Below are 22,089 nucleotides of genomic sequence, written 5' to 3' on the forward strand. Positions count from 1 at the left end.
CTCACTCACACACACACACACACACACACACACACACACACACACACACACACACACACACACACACACACACACACACACACACACACACACACACACACACACACACACACACACACACACACACACACACACTCTATACAGGAGGGAGAAGTGTAGTGGTGGCTTGGTTGGGGATTTGGCTGGTAGTCCCAGTCAGCACTTGTTTTTCCCCAGATAAGCAGTTAGGCACCTGCATGGTCCCTCGTGTGCTGAAAATGGAGGTGGTTTGATTCTACCACTAGTGCTACTGGTTGTGTCCCAAATGCTACACCATTTCTTCTATGGTGTACGACTTTTTACCAGACCCATAGGAGAATAGGGTGTATTTGGGACGCATTCCTGTTCTACTCTTGGCTCTACTACTACTAGCTCTACTACTACTACTAGCTCTACTACTAATAGCTCTTCTACTACTACTAGCTCTACTACTACTACTGGCTCTACTACTAATAGCTCTTCTACTACTACTAGCTCTACTACTACTACTAGCTCTACTACTAATAGCTCTTCTACTACTACTAGCTCTCCTACTACTACTAGCTCTACTACTACTAGCTCTACTACTACTACTAGCTCTACTACTAATAGCTCTTCTACTACTACTAGCTCTACTACTACTACTGGCTCTACTACTAATAGCTCTTCTACTACTACTAGCTCTACTACTACAACTAGCTCTACTACTAATAGCTCTTCTACTAGTACTAGCTCTACTACTACTACTAGCTCTACTACTAATGGCTCTTCTACTACTACTAGCTCTACTACTACTAGCTCTACTACTACTACTATCTCTACTACTACTACTAGCTCTACTACTACTACTAGCTCTACTACTAATAGCTCTTCTACTACTACTAGCTCTACTACTACTACTATCTCTACTACTACTATCTCTACTACTAATACTACTAGCTCTGCTACTATTAGCACTACTACTACTAGCTCTCCTACCACTACTTGCTCTACTACTAATAGCTCTTCTACTACTACTAGCTCTACTACTACTACTATCTCTACTACTACTATCTCTACTACTAATACTACTAGCTCTGCTACTATTAGCACTACTACTACTAGCTCTTCTACTACTACTAGCTCTACTACTACTAGCTCTACTACTACTACTATCTCTACTACTACTACTAGCTCTACTACTACTACTAGCTCTATATTACTAATAGCTCTTCTACTACTACTAGCTCTACTACTACTACTATCTCTACTACTACTATCTCTACTACTAATACTACTAGCTCTGCTACTATTAGCACTACTACTACTAGCTCTCCTACCACTACTTGCTCTACTACTACTACTATCTCTACTACTACTATCTCTACTTCTACTACTACTAGCTATACTACTACTAGCTCTACTACTACTATTAGCTCTACTACTACTAGCTCTACTACTACTACTAGCTCTACTACTACTAGCTCTACTACTACTAGCCCAACTATTACTACTATCTCTACTTCTACTAGCTCTACTACTAATAGCTCTTCTACTACTACTAGCTCTACTACTACTACTGGCTCTACTACTAATAGCTCTTCTACTACTACTAGCTCTACTACTACTACTAGCTCTACTACTAATAGCTCTTCTACTACTACTAGCTCTCCTACTACTACTAGCTCTACTACTACTAGCTCTACTACTACTACTAGCTCTACTACTAATAGCTCTTCTACTACTACTAGCTCTACTACTACTACTGGCTCTACTACTAATAGCTCTTCTACTACTACTAGCTCTACTACTACTACTAGCTCTACTACTAATAGCTCTTCTACTAGTACTAGCTCTACTACTACTACTAGCTCTACTACTAATAGCTCTTCTACTACTACTAGCTCTACTACTACTAGCTCTACTACTACTACTATCTCTACTACTACTACTAGCTCTACTACTACTACTAGCTCTACTACTAATAGCTCTTCTACTACTACTAGCTCTACTACTACTACTATCTCTACTACTACTATCTCTACTACTAATACTACTAGCTCTGCAACTATTAGCACTACTACTACTAGCTCTCCTACCACTACTTGCTCTACTACTAATAGCTCTTCTACTACCACTAGCTCTACTACTACTACTATCTCTACTACTACTATCTCTACTACTAATACTACTAGCTCTGCTACTATTAGCACTACTACTACTAGCTCTTCTACTACTACTAGCTCTACTACTACTAGCTCTACTACTACTACTATCTCTACTACTACTACTAGCTCTACAACTACTACTAGCTCTACTACTAATAGCTCTTCTACTACTACTAGCTCTACTACTACTACTATCTCTACTACTACTATCTCTACTACTAATACTACTAGCTCTGCTACTATTAGCACTACTATTACTAGCTCTCCTACCACTACTTGCTCTACTACTACTAGCTCTACTACTACTACTATCTCTACTACTACTATCTCTACTTCTACTACTACTAGCTATACTACTACTAGCTCTACTACTACTATTAGCTCTACTACTACTAGCTCTACTACTACTACTAGCTCTACTACTACTAGCTCTACTACTACTAGCCCAACTATTACTATTATCTCTACTTCTACTAGCTCTACTACTAATAGCTCTTCTACTACTACTAGCTCTACTACTACTACTGGCTCTACTACTAATAGCTCTTCTACTACTACTAGCTCTACTACTACTACTACTAGCTCTACTACTACTACTAGCTCTACTACTACTATTAGCTCTACTACTACTACTAGCTCTACTACTACTAGCTCTACTACTACTACTAGCTTGACTACTACTACTAGCTCTACTACTACTAGCTCTACTACTACTACTAGCTCTACTACTACTACTAGCTCTACTACTATTAGCTCTACTACTACTAGCTCTACTACTACTACTAGCTCTACTACTATTAGCTCTACTACTACTACTAGCTCTACTACTACTATTTGCTCTACTACTAATAGTTATACTACTACTACTAGCTCTACTACTACTACTAGCTCTACTACTACTAGCTCTACTACTACTACTAGAACTACTACTACTAGCTGTACTACTACTACTAGCTCTACTACTACTAGCTCTACTACTACTACTACTACTAGCTCTACTACTACTACTAGCTCTACTACTACTACTAGCTCTACTACCACTAGCTCTACTACTACTAGCTCTACTACTACTAGCTCTACGACTGCTACTAGGGCCTTGGTCAGGGAGGTGACCAAGAACCCAATGGTCACTCTGACAGAGCTCTAGAGTTCCTCTGTGGAGATGGGAGAACCTTCCAGAAGGACAACCATCTCAGCAGCACTCCACCAAACAGGCCTTTATGGTAGAGTGGCCAGAAAGAAGCCACTCCTCATTAAAATGCACATGACAGCCCACTTAGAGTTTGCCAAAAGGCACCTAAAGACTCTCAGACCATGAGAAACAGGATTCTTTGGTCTGATGAAACCAAGATTGAACTCTTTGGCCTGAATTCCAAGCGTCATGTCTGAAGGACACCTTGTACCATCCCTACGGTGAAGCATGGTGGTGGCAGCATCATGCTGTGGGGATGTTTTTCAGCGGCAGGACTGGGAGACTAGTCAGGATCAGGGGAAAGATTAACAGAGCAAAGTACAGAGAGATCCTTGATGAAAACCTGTTCCAGAGCACTCAGGACCTCAGACGGGTGAAGGTTCACCTTCCAACAAGACAACGACCCCAAGCATACAGCCAAGACAACACAGGAGTGGCTTCGGGACAAGCCTCTGAATGTCCTTGAGTGGCCCAACCAGAGCATGGACTTGAACCCGATCAAACATCTCTGGAGAGACCTGAAAATAGCTGTGCAGCAACGCTCCCCATCCAACCTGACAGAGCTTGAGAGGATCTGCAGAGAAGAATGGGAGAAACTCCCCAAATACAGGTGTGCCAAGCTTGTAGCATCATACCCAAGAAGACTGGAGGCTGTAACCACTGCCAAAGGTGCTTCAACAAAGGGTCTGAATACTTATGTAAATGTGATATTTAATTAAAATATATATATATATTTGCTAAAATTGATGAAACAGCAGTTTTTGCTTTGTCATTATGCAGTATTGGGATGTCATTATGTGATTATTGTGATGTCATTATGTGGTTATTGTGATGTCATTATGTGGTTATTGTGATGTCATTATGTGGTATTGTGATGTCATTATGGTTATTGTGAAGTCATTATGGGTTATTGTGATGTCATTATGTGGTTATTGTGATGTCATTATGTGGTTATTGTGATGTCATTATGTGGTTATTGTGATGTCATTATGTGGTTATTGTGATGTCATTATGTGGTATTGTGATGTCATTATGGTTATTGTGACGTCATTATGGGTTATTGTGACGTCATTATGGGTTATTGTGATGTCATTATGTGGTATTGTGATGTCATTATGGTTATTGTGACGTCATTATGGGTTATTGTGATGTCATTATGTGGTATTGTGATGTCATTATGGGTTATTGTGACGTCATTATGGGTTATTGTGATGTCATTATGTGGTTATTGTGACGTCATTATGTGGTTATTGTGACGTCATTATGGGTTATTGTGACGCCATTATGTGGTATTGTGATGTCATTATGGGTTATTGTGACGTCATTATGGGTTATTGTGATGTCATTATGTGGTATTGTGATGTCATTATGGGTTATTGTGACGTCATTATGGGTTATTGTGATGTCATTATGTGGTTATTGTGATGTTATTATGTGGTTATCGTGTGTAGATTGACAAAGGGGGTGAGAAAATGATGTAATCCATTTTTTAATAAGACTAATGTAACAAAAGGTGGGAAAAGCCATGGGGTCTGAACACTGTATGGATAGAATCTCATCCTCCAATCATATTCTTCATTTGAATCTACCCTAAAATCAATGCACATCCCGTTGACCAATAGTCTGATGCCTAACAGGGAGGGGACTGTTTCATGGTTTTCCTTATGTCTCCGGCTGCCTTGGCAGCTCTGACAGCCTGTGACCAGAGTACATAACTATCAAAGGATTCAGCTTGCAAGGCCCAGTGTCACATCCCAAATGATGTGAAAACTGTGAAAGCCCTGCCAAAGCCCATAAAATTGTCAGAGACTCCAGTCACCCAAGTCATAGACTTTTTTTCTCTGCTACCGTACGGCAAGAGGTACCGGAGCCAAGTCTAGGTCCAAAAGGCTCCTTAACAGCTTCAACCCCCCCAAGACATAAGACTGTTGAACAATAAATCAAATGGCCACCCAGACTATTTACATTGACCCCCCCCCCCCCCCATTTGTTTTTAACACTGCTGCTACTCGCTGTTTATTATCTATGCGTAGTCACTTCACACTTACATACAAGTACAGATTACCTTTTACCTGTACCCCCGCACATTGACTCTGTACTGGTACCCCCTGTATATAGCCTCCACATTGACTCTGTACCGGTACCCCCTGTATATAACCTCCACACTGACTCAGTACCGGTACCTCCTGTTTATAGCCTCCACACTGACTCTGTACCGTAACACCCTGTATATAGCCTCCACATTGACTCTGTACTGGTACCCCCTGTATATAGCCTACTCATTGACTCTGTACCGGTACCCCCTGTATATAGCCTCCACATTGACTCTGTACCGGTTCCCTTCTGTATATAGCCTCCACATTGACTCTGTACCGGTTCCCTTCTGTATATAGCCTCCACATTGACTCTGTACCGGTACCCCCTGTATATAGCCTCCACATTGACTCTGTACTGGTACCCCCTGTATATAGTCTCCACATTGACTCTGTACCGGTACCCCCTGTATATAGTCTCCACATTGACTCTGTACCGGTACACCCTGTATATAGCCTCCACATTGACTCTGTACCAGTACCCCCTGTATATAGCCTCCACATTGACTCTGTACTGGTACCCCCTGTATATAGCCTCCACATTGACTCTGTACCGGTACCCCCTGTATATAGCCTCCACATTGACTCTGTACCGGTACACCCTGTATATAGCCTCCACATTGACTCTGTACCGGTACCCCCTGTATATAGCCTCCACATTGACTCTGTACCGGTACCCCCTGTATATAGTCTCCACATTGACTCTGTACCGGTACCCTTCTGTATATAGCCTCCACATTGACTCTGTACCGGTACCCCCTGTATATAGTCTCCACATTGACTCTGTACCGGTACACCCTGTATATAGCCTCCACATTGACTCTGTACCAGTACCCCCTGTATATAGCCTCCACATTGACTCTGTACCGGTACCCCCTGTATATAGCCTCCACATTGACTCTGTACCGGTACCCCCTGTATATAGCCTCCACATTGACTCTGTACCGGTTCCCTTCTGTATATAGCCTCCTCATTGACTCTGTACCGGTACCCCCTGTATATAGCCTCCACATTGACTCTGTACCGGTACCCCCTGTATATAGCCTCCACATTGACTCTGTACCGGTTCCCTTCTGTATATAGCCTCCTCATTGACTCTGTACCAGTACCCCCTGTATATAGCCTCCACATTGACTCTGTACCGGTTCCCTTCTGTATATAGCCTCCTCATTGACTCTGTACCGGTACACCCTGTATATAGCCTCCACATTGACTCTGTACCGGTACCCCCTGTATATAGCCTCCACATTGACTCTGTACCGGTACCCCCTGTATATAGTCTCCACATTGACTCTGTACCGGTACCCTTCTGTATATAGCCTCCACATTGACTCTGTACCGGTACCCCCTGTATATAGTCTCCACATTGACTCTGTACCGGTACCCTTCTGTATATAGCCTCCACATTGACTCTGTACCCCCTGTATATAGTCTCCACATTGACTCTGTACCAGTACCCCCTGTATATAGCCCCCACATTGACTCTGTACCGGTACCCCTCTGTATATAGCCTCCACATTGACTCTGTACTGGTACCCTCCTGTATATAGCCTCCACATTGACTCTGTACCGGTACCCCCTGTATATAGCCTCCACATTGACTCTGTACTGGTACCCTCCTGTATATAGCCTCCACATTGACTCTGTACCAGTACCCCCTGTATATAGCCTCCACATTGACTCTGTACCGGTACCCCCTGTATATAGCCTCCACATTGACTCTGTACCAGTACCCCCTGTATATAGCCTTCACATTGACTCTGTACCGTAATACCCTGTATATAGCCTCCACATTGACTCTGTACCGTAATACCCTGTATATAGCCTCCACATTGACTCTGTACCGGTACACCCTGTATATAGCCTCCACATTGACTCTGTACCGGTACCCCCTGTATATAGCCTCGTTATTGTGTTACTTTTTAATATTTTTTTTACTTTAGATTAGTCAGTAAATCTTTTCTTAACTCTTCTTGAACTGCTCTGTTGGTTAAGGGCTTGTCAGTAAAGCATTTTCACGGTGAAGTCTACACTCTGTTGTATTCGGTGCATGTGACAAATAAAGTTTGATTTGATTCGATCATTATAATTCTCTGTGAAAAAGAGAACGTGGTGGTAGCAGCAGATAAGAAATAAGCAATAATCATTTTAAGTATTTTCCTGAGTTACAGTTCATAGAAGGAAATCAGTCAAATTGAAATTCATTAATTTGGCCCCAATCTATGGATTTCACATGACTGGGGAGTGAGGGCATAGGCCCACTCACTTGGGAGCCAGGTCCACCCACTGTGGTTGTCAAGCCCAGCCAATCAGAATGAAATTTTCCCCGCAAAATTGGGCTTATTACAGACAGAAATATTCCTCAGCATCCCCCCTCCCACTCCTCAGATGATCCCACAGGTGTGGAAGCTGGAATGTGGAGGTCCCGGGCTGGGTTTTCACGTGGTCTGCGGTTGTGAGACCGTTTGGATGTACTGCCAAATTCTCTAAAACAACGTTGGTGGAGAAATGAACATTAATTGATCTGGCAACAGCTCTGTTGGACATTTCTGCAGTCAGCATGCCAATTGCACACTCCCTCAAAACGTTAGACATTGTGTTGTGTGACAAATCTGCACATTTTAGAGTGGCCTTTCATTCTCCCCCAGCACAAGGTGCATCTGTGTAATGATCATGCTGCTGTTTAATCAGCTGTCAGGTGGATGGATTTACCTTGACAATTTTGTGCACAATATCCAAGAAAAATACACTTTTTGTGCTTATGGACATTTTCTGGGATCTTTTATTTCAAATGATGGGACTAACATTTTACATGTTGCGTTTATATTTTTTGTTCAGTATAGATGGAGGGAGAGAGAGAGAGAGAGAGACATAAACAGAATGAGAGAGAGCTAGAGAGGGAGAGAAATAGAGACGGAGAGAGAAAGAGAGAGAGAGGGAGAGATGTGGTAACAGAGAGTGACATGGTATGCTACATTATTAGCATTCAGCTGGTGTGTGATGTTCTGCACAATGAAAACACACAATTTCACAGCATTAAAGGCTGTGTTCTGGTCAACACTCTATGTTTCTCTCCTGCTAACTTTGGCAATCAGGAGAACCCCAATGATACATTGCAGGTTGTTAGAAGGAGGCTAGGCTACCCTGCCGCACCCCATCTAACCACTAGGCTACCCTGCCGCCTCTACGCTCTAACCACTAGGCTACCCTGCCACCTCTACGCTCTAACCACTAGGCTACCCTGCCGCACCCCCTCTAACCACTAGGCTACCCTGCCGTCTCTACGCTCTAACCACTAGGTTACCCTGCCGCCTCTACCCTCTAACCACTAGGCTACCCTGCCGCCTCTACACTCTAACCACTAGGCTACCCTGCCGCCTCTACGCTCTAACCACTAGGCTACCCTGCCGCCTCTACACTCTAACCACTAGGCTACCCTGCCGCCTCTACGCTCTAACCACTAGGCTACCCTGCCGCCTCTACGTTCTAACCACTAGGCTACCCTGCCGCCTCTACGCTCTAACCACTAGGCTACCCTGCCGCACCCCGTCTAACCACTAGGCTACCCTGCCACCTCTACACTCTAACCACTAGGCTACCTGACCCCCCCTCTAACCGCTAGGCAACCCTGCCGCGTCTACACTCTAACCACTAGGCTACCCTGCCTCCTCTACACTCTAACCACTAGGCTACCTGACCCCCCCTCTAACCACTAGGCTACCCTGCCGCACCCCCTCTAACCACTAGGCTACCCTGCCACCTCTACACTCTAACCACTAGGCTACCTGACCCCCCCTCTAACCACTAGGCAACCCTGCCGCCTCTACACTCTAACCACTAGGCTACCCTGCCTCCTCTACACTCTAACCACTAGGCTACCTGACCCCCCCTCTAACCGCTAGGCAACCCTGCCGCCTCTACACTCTAACCACTAGGCTACCCTGCCTCCTCTACACTCTAACCACTAGGCTACCTGACCCCCCCTCTAACCACTAGGCTACCCTGCCGCACCCCCTCTAACCACTAGGCTACCCTGCCACCTCTACACTCTAACCACTAGGCTACCTGACCCCCCCTCTAACCACTAGGCAACCCTGCCGCCTCTACACTCTAACCACTAGGCTACCCTGCCTCCTCTACACTCTAACCACTAGGCTACCTGACCCCCCCCTCTAACCACTAGGCTACCCTGCCGCACCCCCTCTAACCACTAGGCTACCCTGCCACCTCTACACTCTAACCACTAGGCTACCTGACCCCCCCTCTAACCACTAGGCTACCCTGCCACCTCTACACTCTAACCACTAGGCTACCCTGCCACCCCATTACATGGTCCACGGAAGAGAAATTAACTCCCATTGGTGGAGACAGTTCTGTTGAGCTGTGATAGACTCACAGGGTCACCCCCTGGGGGGGGGGGGGAGAGAATCAGCAATACAATGTAAAGTAATATGTGATCAGCAATACAATGTAAAGTAATATGTGATCAGCAATACAATGTAAAGTAATATGTGATCAGCAATACAATGTAAAGTAATATGTGATCAGCAATACAATGTAAAGTAATATGTGATCAGCAATACAATGTAAAGTAATATGTGATCAGCAATACAATGTAAAGTAATATGTGATCAGCAATACAATGTAAAGTAATATGTGATCAGCAATACAATGTAAAGTAATATGTGATCAGCAATACAATGTAAAGTAATATGTGATCAGCAATACAATGTAAAGTAATATGTGATCAGCAATACAATGTAAAGTAATATGTGATCAGCAATACAATGTAAAGTAATATGTGATCAGCAATACAATGTAAAGTAATATGTGATCAGCAATACAATGTAAAGTAATATGTGATCAGCAATACAATGTAAAGTAATATGTGATCAGCAATACAATGTAAAGTAATATGTGATCAGCAATACAATGTAAAGTAATATGTGATCAGCAATACAATGTAAAGTAATATGTGATCAGCAATACAATGTAAAGTAATATGTGATCAGCAATACAATGTAAAGTAATATGTGATCAGCAATACAATGTAAAGTAATATGTGATCAGCAATACAATGTAAAGTAATATGTGATCAGCAATACAATGTAAAGTAATATGTGATCAGCAATACAATGTAAAGTAATATGTGATCAGCAATACAATGTAAAGTAATATGTGATCAGCAATACAATGTAAAGTAATATGTGATCAGCAATACAATGTAAAGTAATATGTGATCAGCAATACAATGTAAAGTAATATGTGATCAGCAATACAATGTAAAGTAATATGTGATCAGCAATACAATGTAAAGTAATATGTGATCAGCAATACAATGTAAAGTAATATGTGATCAGCAATACAATGTAAAGTAATATGTGATCAGCAATACAATGTAAAGTAATATGTGATCAGCAATACAATGTAAAGTAATATGTGATCAGCAATACAATGTAAAGTAATATGTGATCAGCAATACAATGTAAAGTAATATGTGATCAGCAATACAATGTAAAGTAATATGTGATCAGCAATACAATGTAAAGTAATATGTGATCAGCAATACAATGTAAAGTAATATGTGATCAGCAATACAATGTAAAGTAATATGTGATCAGCAATACAATGTAAAGTAATATGTGATCAGCAATACAATGTAAAGTAATATGTGATCATTTTGACATCAAACATACATTTAGATTATATCTTATATGATAACGCTGCAAATATGGAAACAGTGTGTTTCAGTGTGTTTCCCCAAAGCAAGCGATGATGATGATGATGGTGATGATATTGATATTGATGATGATGATGATGATGGTGATGATGATGGTGATGATGATGATGATGATGATTATGTGGATAACCCCAGCATACTGTAATAATTTGGTGAAGAGTACAATGCTGAGGTAGAAGCTATCCAAACCAACTGTAATAATTTGGTGAAGAGTACAATGCTGAGGTAGAAGCTATCCAAACCAACTGTAATAATTTGGTGAAGAGTACAATGCTGAGGTAGAAGCTATCCAAACCAACTGTAATAATTTGGTGAAGAGTACAATGCTGAGGTAGAAGCTATCCAAACCAACTGTAATAATTTGGTGAAGAGTACAATGCTGAGGTAGAAGCTATCCAAACCAACTGTAATAATTTGGTGCAGAGTACAATGCTGAGTTAGAAGCTATCCAAACCAACTGTAATAATTTGATGAAGAGTACAATGCTGAGGTAGAAGCTATCCAAACCAACTGTAATAATTTGGTGAAGAGTACAATGCTGAGGTAGAAGCTATCCAAACCAACTGTAATAATTTGGTGAAGAGTACAATGCTGAGGTAGAAGCTATCCAAACCAACTGTAATAATTTGGTGAAGAGTACAATGCTGAGGTAGAAGCTATCCAAACCAACTGTAATAATTTGGTGAAGAGTACAATGCTGAGGTAGAAGCTATCCAAACCAACTGTAATAATTTGGTGAAGAGTACAATGCTGATGTAGAAGCTATCCAAACCAACTGTAATAATTTGGTGAAGAGTACAATGCTGATGTAGAAGCTATCCAAACCAACTGTAATAATTTGGTGAAGAGTACAATGCTGATGTAGAAGCTATCCAAACCAACTGTAATAATTTGGTGAAGAGTACAATGCTGAGGTAGAAGCTATCCAAACCAACTGTAATAATTTGGTGAAGAGTACAATGCTGAGGTAGAAGCTATCCAAACCAACTGTAATAATTTGGTGCAGAGTACAATGCTGATGTAGAAGCTATCCAAACCAACTGTAATAATTTGGTGAAGAGTACAATGCTGAGGTAGAAGCTATCCAAACCAACTGTAATAATTTGGTGCAGAGTACAATGCTGATGTAGAAGCTATCCAAACCAACTGTAATAATTTGGTGCAGAGTACAATGCTGAGGTAGAAGCTATCCAAACCAACTGTAATAATTTGGTGAAGAGTACAATGCTGAGGTAGAAGCTATCTAAACCAACTGTAATAATTTGGTGAAGAGTACAATGCTGAGGTAGAAGCTATCCAAACCAACTGTAATAATTTGGTGAAGAGTACAATGCTGAGGTAGAAGCTATCCAAACCAACTGTAATAATTTGGTGAAGAGTACAATGCTGAGGTAGAAGCTATCCAAACCAACTGTAATAATTTGGTGAAGAGTACAATGCTGATGTAGAAGCTATCCAAACCAACTGTAATAATTTGGTGCAGAGTACAATGCTGAGGTAGAAGCTATCCAAACCAACTGTAATAATTTGGTGCAGAGTACAATGCTGAGTTAGAAGCTATCCAAACCAACTGTAATAATTTGGTGAAGAGTACAATGCTGAGGTAGAAGCTATCCAAACCAACTGTAATAATTTGGTGAAGAGTACAATGCTGAGTTAGAAGCTATCCAAACCAACTGTAATAATTTGGTGAAGAGTACAATGCTGAGGTAGAAGCTATCCAAACCAACTGTAATAATTTGGTGAAGAGTACAATGCTGAGGTAGAAGCTATCCAAACCAACTGTAATAATTTGGTGAAGAGTACAATGCGTATGTAGAAGCTATCCAAACCAACTGCCAGGCAACAGAGCTTACAGTGATTTGTTCATTACAACTGGTGATTAAGAGATGGACTAAAGGACACACTAAACAAATCATAAACAGTGTGATGGCTGAGGTAACTCAACTTTACAGCTTTACTACATACTACCTGTGGTCTGAAAGAATGCCTTTTGAAGCTGAGTTCGGAGTCAAATCAAATCAAAACAACATTTTTATTTGGTCACATACACGTGGTTTAGCAGATGTTAATGCGAGTGTAGCGAAATGCTTGTGCTTCTAGTTCCGACAACGCAGTAATAACCAACGAGTAATCTAACCTAACAATTCCACAGCTACTTCCTTATACACACAAGTGTAAAGGGATAAAGAATATGTACATAAAGAATGAGTGAATGGTAGTATGGTATTATCCCTGCTGCTGTGTCTACCAGATGGAGTTCCACCCTCCGGCTTGTTACAACCGTCACCGATCTGAATCAACAAAGCCTCAATAGTCTACTTGAAGCCCAAGGACACAAGGAGCTCTGTTTATCACCAAGAGAATGGAGACAGCTATTGGAGTTAGTGGACATTTTTTGGACCCCGTTTTGTCTAGGCCACTGACCTTACTCAGGAGGAGAAAGCTGTGACACTCAGTGCTGCCCTTCCTTGTGCGCTGTCACTCAATTTCCATCTGCCAAGTATTCCCGAGCACAAGCTCCTCACCTTTTTAGTCTAGTAAAAGCACTGTAGCAGTCACTCAAACACCAGATTACGGGGGGGGGGGGGGGGGTTGTTTGTGAATGTTAGAATGGAGTACTCAGATGAACAGGCAGCAAAAGCTTCCATTTTGGTGACAATGTAATACATAATGAGGTGCGCTGCTGGATCCATCTGTCTGCCTGTTCTGACTTGATCGTGATGTCCTCATGAAGCCACGTGAAGATAAAGCTGAATTGAAGGAGAGTCTGATTGGTGGGGTACGATACGTTGCAACAATGCAATATTTTCAATGTCACTTGCAATTCAAAACAATAATGATTTGTTTTTTTTGTCATGTGTAATGTTTACTGTTATATTCTGGATTATATACATTATTTTATAGATTTCTTTATTTTTTTTCTCCAGACCTTGTTTTGTCTGAGGCGCCGGAAAAGTCACCGTTACGCAGAGCAGTAGCGGAGAGGAAGAACACCTGGAGAAACCTCCAGAACGTTCTCTGACTACAGCAGCAAGAAGAAAAAAAAAGAGTCATCTTCAGAGCAGAGATTCTTCACTACATTGAAGTGTCTTCTGATGGAAATGAAGTTGATTTGCTTGGACTTTTATTTTGTATTTTTTTTTGGGGGGGGGGGGGGGGGGTCCATGCAAAATACTTTTCAAGGCTCAAGCAGGTAGCAATGACAGTGTTGGCTGTGCCTTCCCCCAGCACCCCCAGTGGGGAGAGTGTTTAGTCATGGAGGCCTCGTCATGTGCCCTCATCGTGCCGGGCTCAGTGCAGGAACGCTGACAAACTTGATCTTTCTGAAATGTACATACTGTACATGTTCTCTGTCTAAAGGGGGCCACAGGATGTAATTTACTACTTGTTACAGGAGATTATATTTCTGTTAAAGTGTCCAGGTCAGGAAGTCTATTTTATGGATAAAAGGTTTGATATTTATAGGACACTTTAGTAGTGCAGTTATTGAATAGTTGTCAGTCATTTTGGTTTACATTCATGCTTGTCATTTATCTTCCCTCACCTACAGATTTTCTGTTTGTGTGATTGAATGAAGTGAAATATAGACAATGTCTGCCACAAAATACTTTTAACCCTTTAAAGTGTTACGTTTGGTTTTTTAAATATCCTGTACAATTACTTTTATCAATGTAAACTGTCTACATTTTAAAAGGAAATGTATTTTGATTTAAATAGTGCCTGATATGCTTTCTTTCATACAAGAGTCTCTTCAAATCATTTACATGGTTTATAGACCTAACCCACAGCAGGCAGAAAGACATTGCCAAAACGGACTTGAGACTTGACTTAGACTTGGCCCTAAAAGACTTGAGACTTGATTTAGACTTGGCCCTAAAAGACTTGAGACTTGACTTAGACTTGGCCCTAAAAGACTTGAGACTTGATTTAGACTTGGCCCTAAAAGACTTGAGACTTGACTTAGACTCGGCTCTAAAAGACTTGAGACTTGACTTAGACTTGGCCCTAAAAGACTTGAGACTTGACTTAGACTTGGCCCTAAAAGAGTTGACTTGGACACTACCTCAAAGACTTGTGAACATCTCTGGTGGTACGTTATAGAGGCCTCATCATCATAGTGTGGCTCAGATGCTGTGTTCTTCAAGCGCCCGCTCGCTTATTGAGGCCAAGAACATAAAGATGACATTCCAATATACTAGAATATCACTTAGAACGCGTGGCCAACACCGGAACCCATTCTATGTGGCATGTTAATGTAGAATCTAGATATTGGAACAGAATGGTTTTGGAATCTGTTGTGGTTATCTGAGTCTTCTGACGAACCAAAGGTTTTCTGAACCCCTCAGACCAGAAGGAGAAGAGCAGACAGGGGGCTTGGAACACAGCCAATTGATCCTGTAAATCCGGATACCTTGGACTCTTATCCATGCTGTCATATCCATACTAGCTAGCATACAACTTGGAATGCATACAGTATAGCCGAATATATGGCTTCATTCTTAGTATTATTCCAGTCTACATATTGGATCAGAGCCAACAGATGAATTGATATTAAACATACGCGTTCTTCTGTTTGTCTGACAGCTGAGTAGTGGCTCCAAGTACTTCAGTAAACATAACTTGAAAGTACTAATTAAGTAGTGTTTTTGGTGTATCTGTACTCTACCATTTATATTTTTGACAACTTTTACTTCACTACATTATTAATAAAGAGAATAACACATACATACATTATCCCCGACACCCAAAAGTTCATTACATTTCGAATGCTTAGCAGAATAGGAAAATGGTCCTGGTCACACACTTATCAAGATCCCTGGTCATCTCTATTGCCTCACATCTTACAGAGTTTTTACTAAACACACATGCTTTGTTTGTAAATGATGTCTGAGTGTTGGAGTGTTTCCCCTGGCTCTCTGTAAAACATTTCAATTGTGCCGTCTGGTTTTGCTTAATATAATATAAGCAAAAGACCCGTGTGCATCTGGTAACCCAAAAATTATAAAACTGTTTTAAATAATTTTACCGGTAATTATTTATTCATACTTTTACTTTAGATACTTAAGTGACTTTCACTTTTTTTACTTGAGTCATTTTCTATTAATTAATTAATTAATATTATTTACTTTACCCCCCCCCCCCCCCCACCCCGCCTCGCCCCCCTCCCCTCCCCCACCACTGCAGCTGAGAACACGTGTGGCGGTACGTTGAGAGGGTCCAGTGGGATCATCTCCAGCCCTGAATTCCTCAGTGACCCGTCCAACGCTGGGGAATGTAAGTGGACGGTGCTGGCTGACCCCGGAGACACCATCTCACTGGTGTTCACTGACTTCCAGATAGAGGACAAGCACGGCTCTCTGGAGATAGAAGGATCAGAGCCGCCCAGTATCTGGTGAGTGGATTTGTTTATGTTTTTTTTTAAATTTAATAACACTTTTAAACTAAAGCCAACTGATGTAATAATAATAATTATAATTAGGTGAGTTTTTATCTTTCTCCTGTTTCACACAAGTATATATGTGTGAAACAGGAGAAAGATAAAAACTCACCTAATTATAATTATTATTGTGTTTTATACTCGTGAAAAAGGAAATGTGATTTTTTTGTTCTTGTTGCATATTCCAATTCAACCGGTGAGACACCCTCGGAGAGTTGGGGTCACGGTCAGGGGGTCTGCCGTTGTCAACGGCTACCCTGGAGAAATGTAGGGTTAAGTGCCTTGCTCAAGGGCACGTCGACAGATCTCTTCACTTTGGTTATACCTATAATGTGTTTTTTGAGAAACACAACTGTCTGGAGGTAGAAATATCACAGTCACACAGTGTTATTACTTGACCCTGCTGGTCATCTACGGACATTTGAACATCTTGGCCATGTTCTGTTAAAAGCCAGAAGAGCCAGAAGAGGACTGGCCACCCCACATAGCCTGGTTCCTCTCTAGGTTTCTTCCTAGGTTTTGGCCTTTCTAGGGAGTTTTTCCTAGCCATCGTGCTTCTACACCTGCGTTGCTTGCTGTTTCGGGGTTTTAGGCTGGTGTTTCTGTACAGCACTTTGTGATATCAGCTGATGTACGAAGGGCTATATAAATACATTTGAGTTTGATTGAGAGTATCTGGTGAGTCAGGATTCCTGAATATCTGCAGTACCAGTCAAAAGTTTGGACACACCTACTCATTCCAGGGTTGTTCTTTCTTTTTACTATTTTCTACATTGTAGAATAATAGTGAAGACATTAAAACTATGAAATAACACATATGGAATAATGTAATAACCAACACATTTTTGTTGTTGTATATTTGAGATTCTTAAAAGCAGCCACCGTTTGCCTTGATGACAGTTTTGCACACTCTTGGCATTCTCTCTGAGAAATACAGGTTCACTCTATCCAATCAGAACAACAGGATCAACGTAAAGCCCGCCTTTCTCTTAACCGACAGCCAGTTGAGTTATATGGACCACGTAGAACCTCGGACACGGCTGACATGAGAAAGATCCTGGCAACACAACGTTTTTATTTTTCTTCTTAAGATCACGGAAAATTACAACAACAAAAAAATAACTCTGATCATAAATCGGATTCAGATAATTGTCCGTATTCGTTACGATACTCATTTTGTCCGACTACTAGGCACACCCCACTACAGACGTTTTTTGTGAGAAGACCGTATTTTCGGGATGTCTCCTGGTCTGACAAACAGCGCTGGTAGCTTTGCAACTTTCCACACCAGATGCGGAAGGGCGACATAGGAGGATGTTGTGGATTTAGAAACAGCCCATGCAAACAAATATCTCTAGTTTAAACAAATATCTCTAGTTTAAACAAATATCTCTAGTTTTAACAGATATCTCTAGTTTTAACAGATATCTCTAGTTTAAACAGATATCTCTAGTTTAAACAAATATCTCTAGTTTAAACAAATATCTCTAGTTTAAACAGATATCTCTAGTTTAAACAGATATCTCTAGTTTTAAACAGATATCTCTAGTTTAAACAGATATCTCTAGTTTTAACAGATATCTCTAGTTTTAAACAGATATCTCTAGTTTAAACAGATATCTCTAGTTTAAACAGATATCTCTAGTTTTAAACAGATATCTCTAGTTTAAACAGATATCTCTAGTTTTAACAGATATCTCTAGTTTTAACAGATATCTCTAGTTTTAACAGATATCTCTAGTTTTAACAGATATCTCTAGTTTTAACAGATATCTCTAGTTTTAACAGATATCTCTAGTTTTAACAAATATCTCTAGTTTTAACAGATATCTCTAGTTTAAACAAATATCTCTAGTTTTAACAGATATCTCTAGTTTTAAACAGATGTCTCTAGTTTAAACAAATATCTCTAGTTTAAACAGATATCTCTAGTTTAAACAGATATCTCTAGTTTAAACAAATATCTCTAGTTTTAACAGATATCTCTAGTTGTAACAGATATCTCTAGTTTTAACAGATATCTCTAGTTGTAACAGATATCTCTAGTTGTAACAGATATATCTAGTTTTAACAGATATCTCTAGTTTTAACAGATATCTCTAGTTTTAAACAGATGTCTCTAGTTTTAACAGATATCTCTAGTTTTAACAGATATCTCTAGTTTTAACAGATATCTCTAGTTTTAACAGATATCTCTAGTTTTAAACAGATATCTCTAGTTTAAACAAATATCTCTAGTTTTAACAGATATCTCTAGTTTTAACAAATATCTCTAGTTTTAACAGATATCTCTAGTTTTAACAGATATCTCTAGTTTTAACAGATATCTCTAGTTTTAACAGATATCTCTAGTTTAAACAGATATCTCTAGTTTTAACAGATATCTCTAGTTTTAACATATATCTCTAGTTTTAACAGATATCTCTAGTTTTAACAGATATCTCTAGTTTTAAACAGATATCTCTAGTTTAAACAGATATCTCTAGTTTTAACAGATATCTCTAGTTTTAACAGATATCTCTAGTTTTAACAGATATCTCTAGTTTTAAACAGATATCTCTAGTTTAAACAGATATCTCTAGTTTTAACAGATATCTCTAGTTTTAACAGATATCTCTAGTTTTAAACAGATATCTCTAGTTTTAAACAGATATCTCTAGTTTTAACAGATATCTCTAGTTTAAACAGATATCTCTAGTTTTAAACAGATATCTCTAGTTTAAACAGATGTCTCTAGTTTTAAACAGATATCTCTAGTTTTAAACAGATATCTCTAGTTTTAACAGATATCTCTAGTTTTAACAGATATCTCTAGTTTTAACAGATATCTCACTTAAACTGATGGATTTTAATGGAGATTTTTTATTATGTCACTTAGATTGATGCACCGGTGCGTCAATAGACTCTAAGGGTATAATTGTATGAGTCCCTTTCCTATGGTACTGCAGCCAATGCACCAATGTACCAATGTACCAATGTACCATCTACAGTTTACAGTCCCTTTTCCAGTTGCACAGGTAACTCTCAGCATTTACTGCCCAGCCCCCCTAGACCTTTCCACTCTAAGTTATTACCTACCCAATCCCCAAGCCCTAGACCTTTCCTCTCTAAGTTATTACCTATCCAGTCCCCAAGCCCTAGACCTTTCCTCTCTAAGTTATTACCTATCCAGTCCCCAAGCCCTAGACCTTTGCTCTCTAAGTTATAACCCTACCCAGTCCCCAAGCCCTAGACCTTTCCTCTCTAAATTATTGCCTATCCAGCCCCCAAGCTCTTTAATCTCTAAGTGATTGCCTATCCAGCCCCCAAGCCCTAGACCTTTCCTCTCTAAGTTATTACCTATCCAGTCCCCAAGCCCTAGACCTTTGCTCTCTAAGTTATAACCCTACCCAGTCCCCAAGCCCTAGACCTTTCCTCTCTAAGTTATTACCTACCCAGTCCCCAAGCCTGTTCCTCTCTAAGTTATAACCTTACCCAGCCCCCAAGCCCTACACCTTTCCTCTCTAAGTTATAACCTACCCAGTCCCCAAGCCCTAGACCTTTCCTCTCTAAGTTATAACCTACCTAGTCCCCAAGCTCTAGACCTTTCCTCTCTAAGCTATAACCTACCCAGTCCCCAAGCCCTAGACCTTTCCTCTCTAAGTTATTACCTACCCAGTCCCCAGTCCCCAAGCCCTAGACCTTTCCTCTCTAAGTTATTACCTACCCAGTCTCCAAGCCCTAGATGTTTCCTCTCTAAGTTATTACCTACCCAGTCCCCAACCCCTAGACCTTTCCTCTCTAAGTTATTGCCTACACAGTCCCCAAGCCCTAGACCTTGAAGAGTTCAGTGTGCAGCCAGGAATGCAGACATTTCAGAGTGGCTCAGTAATTCCCTATCTAGTGCGCTACTTTTGACCAAGGCTCCCTGTAAAGGGGTTAAAGTGCCAGTTGGGACGCGACCGTTGAGTGTCTCAGTAACCTAATGCTTTTTTTTTCATTCTTCCTACAATATTTGTGTCATTTAGATTTCAGTAAAAATGGCTCAGTGTGCAGAAAAGGTCACGTTATGTGAAATCAATTACCTTCTAAACTCCCAGAGGAACACCCTATTTCTTCCACTGACAGGATGGATTAGAAAAGCTCTTAGTATTTCTGAATTCACAAAGTCATTTTCTCTGACTGTACAGATCGAGGGAAATGTTGTACACATGTGACTCAACACCTGGATTCGGTCTTATGTGGTAACATTTTAATTATTATTATAATTTTTTTTACATTGGATAAAAGTAGAGACTGAGAGCTACAAAATGGTGTATCATACACTACAGTTGAGGAACAATGGGAAAGTAATTCTGCTCTGAAAGTTGATAAACTTGTAAACTCACGTTGGAGAAAAGGGTCTTTGAATGTTTTGGTACCTAATAGAGAGCTATCCTTTGTCTACACCCATTCAGCGTTGTTCACGCCCTCTTAAGCCTTTAGCCCCACCCATTCAGCATTGTTCACGCCCTCTTAAGCCTTTAGCCCCACCCATGTAACATTGTTCACGCCCTCTTAAGCCTTTAGCCCCACCCACTCAGCATTGTTCACGCCCTCTTAAGCCTTTAGCCCCACCCATCTCTTTAAGGATTCACATGAGGTCATGTGATAAAGATTTAAAGTGGTAGTAGCCTACAATGAGGAAAAATTCCAGGTCGACAGAAAGTGTCCAAATAAAAATAGGTTATAAATATTAGATGATGCTTACCCAGATACACTTGTCTAAATTGATGGGTCATGTGGAATAAATGCTATAACCCCGAGCCACATCCAGTGGTGGAAAAAATAATACATTGTCATACTTGAGTAAAAGTATAATTCATTTAAATTCCTTATATTAAACCAGACGGCACAACAACAAAAAAAAAAATATTGACAGATAGCCTGGGGCACAATGTACTTAAATATCAAAAGTAAAAATAAACAATTTCAACTTCCTGATATTAAGCAAATCAGACCGCATAATTGATTTTTTTATTTTATTGATGGGTAGCCAGGGGAGCACTCCAACACTCAGACATCATTTACAAACAAAGCATTTGTGTTTAGTGAGTCCTCCAGGTCAGAGGCAGTAGGGATGACCAGGGATGTTCTCTGTTTAGTGAGTCCTCCAGATCAGAGGCAATAGGGATGACCAGGGATGTTCTCTGTTTAGTGAGTCCTCCAGATCAGAGGCAGTAGGGATGACCAGGGATGTTCTCTGTTTAGTGAGTCCTCCAGATCAGAGGCAGTAGGGATGACCAGGGATGTTCTCTGTTTAGTGAGTCCTCCAGATCAGAGGCAGTAGGGATGACCAGGGATGTTCTCTGTTTAGTGAGTCCTCCAGGTCAGAGGCAGTAGGGATGGACCAGGGATGTTCTCTGTTTAGTGAGTCCTCCAGATCAGAGGCAGTAGGGATGACCAGGGATGTTCTCTGTTTAGTGAGTCCTCCAGATCAG

General features: G+C 40.7%; 1 protein-coding gene across 1 annotated transcript in view; it reads left to right on the plus strand.

Moving 5' to 3' along the window:
• The window catches only part of LOC110512917 (CUB and sushi domain-containing protein 3), a 523,013-nt gene that overhangs the window by 123,255 nt on the left and 377,669 nt on the right, over positions 1–22,089 (plus strand). The window contains exon 5 of the mRNA XM_036934833.1: positions 16,378–16,585. Within this exon, the coding sequence (XP_036790728.1) occupies positions 16,378–16,585 (208 nt within the window). The remainder of the gene's footprint in view (positions 1–16,377; positions 16,586–22,089) is intronic.

Source organism: Oncorhynchus mykiss, chromosome 2 (assembly GCF_013265735.2).
Source record: "Oncorhynchus mykiss isolate Arlee chromosome 2, USDA_OmykA_1.1, whole genome shotgun sequence".
NCBI classification, from domain to species: domain Eukaryota; kingdom Metazoa; phylum Chordata; class Actinopteri; order Salmoniformes; family Salmonidae; genus Oncorhynchus; species Oncorhynchus mykiss.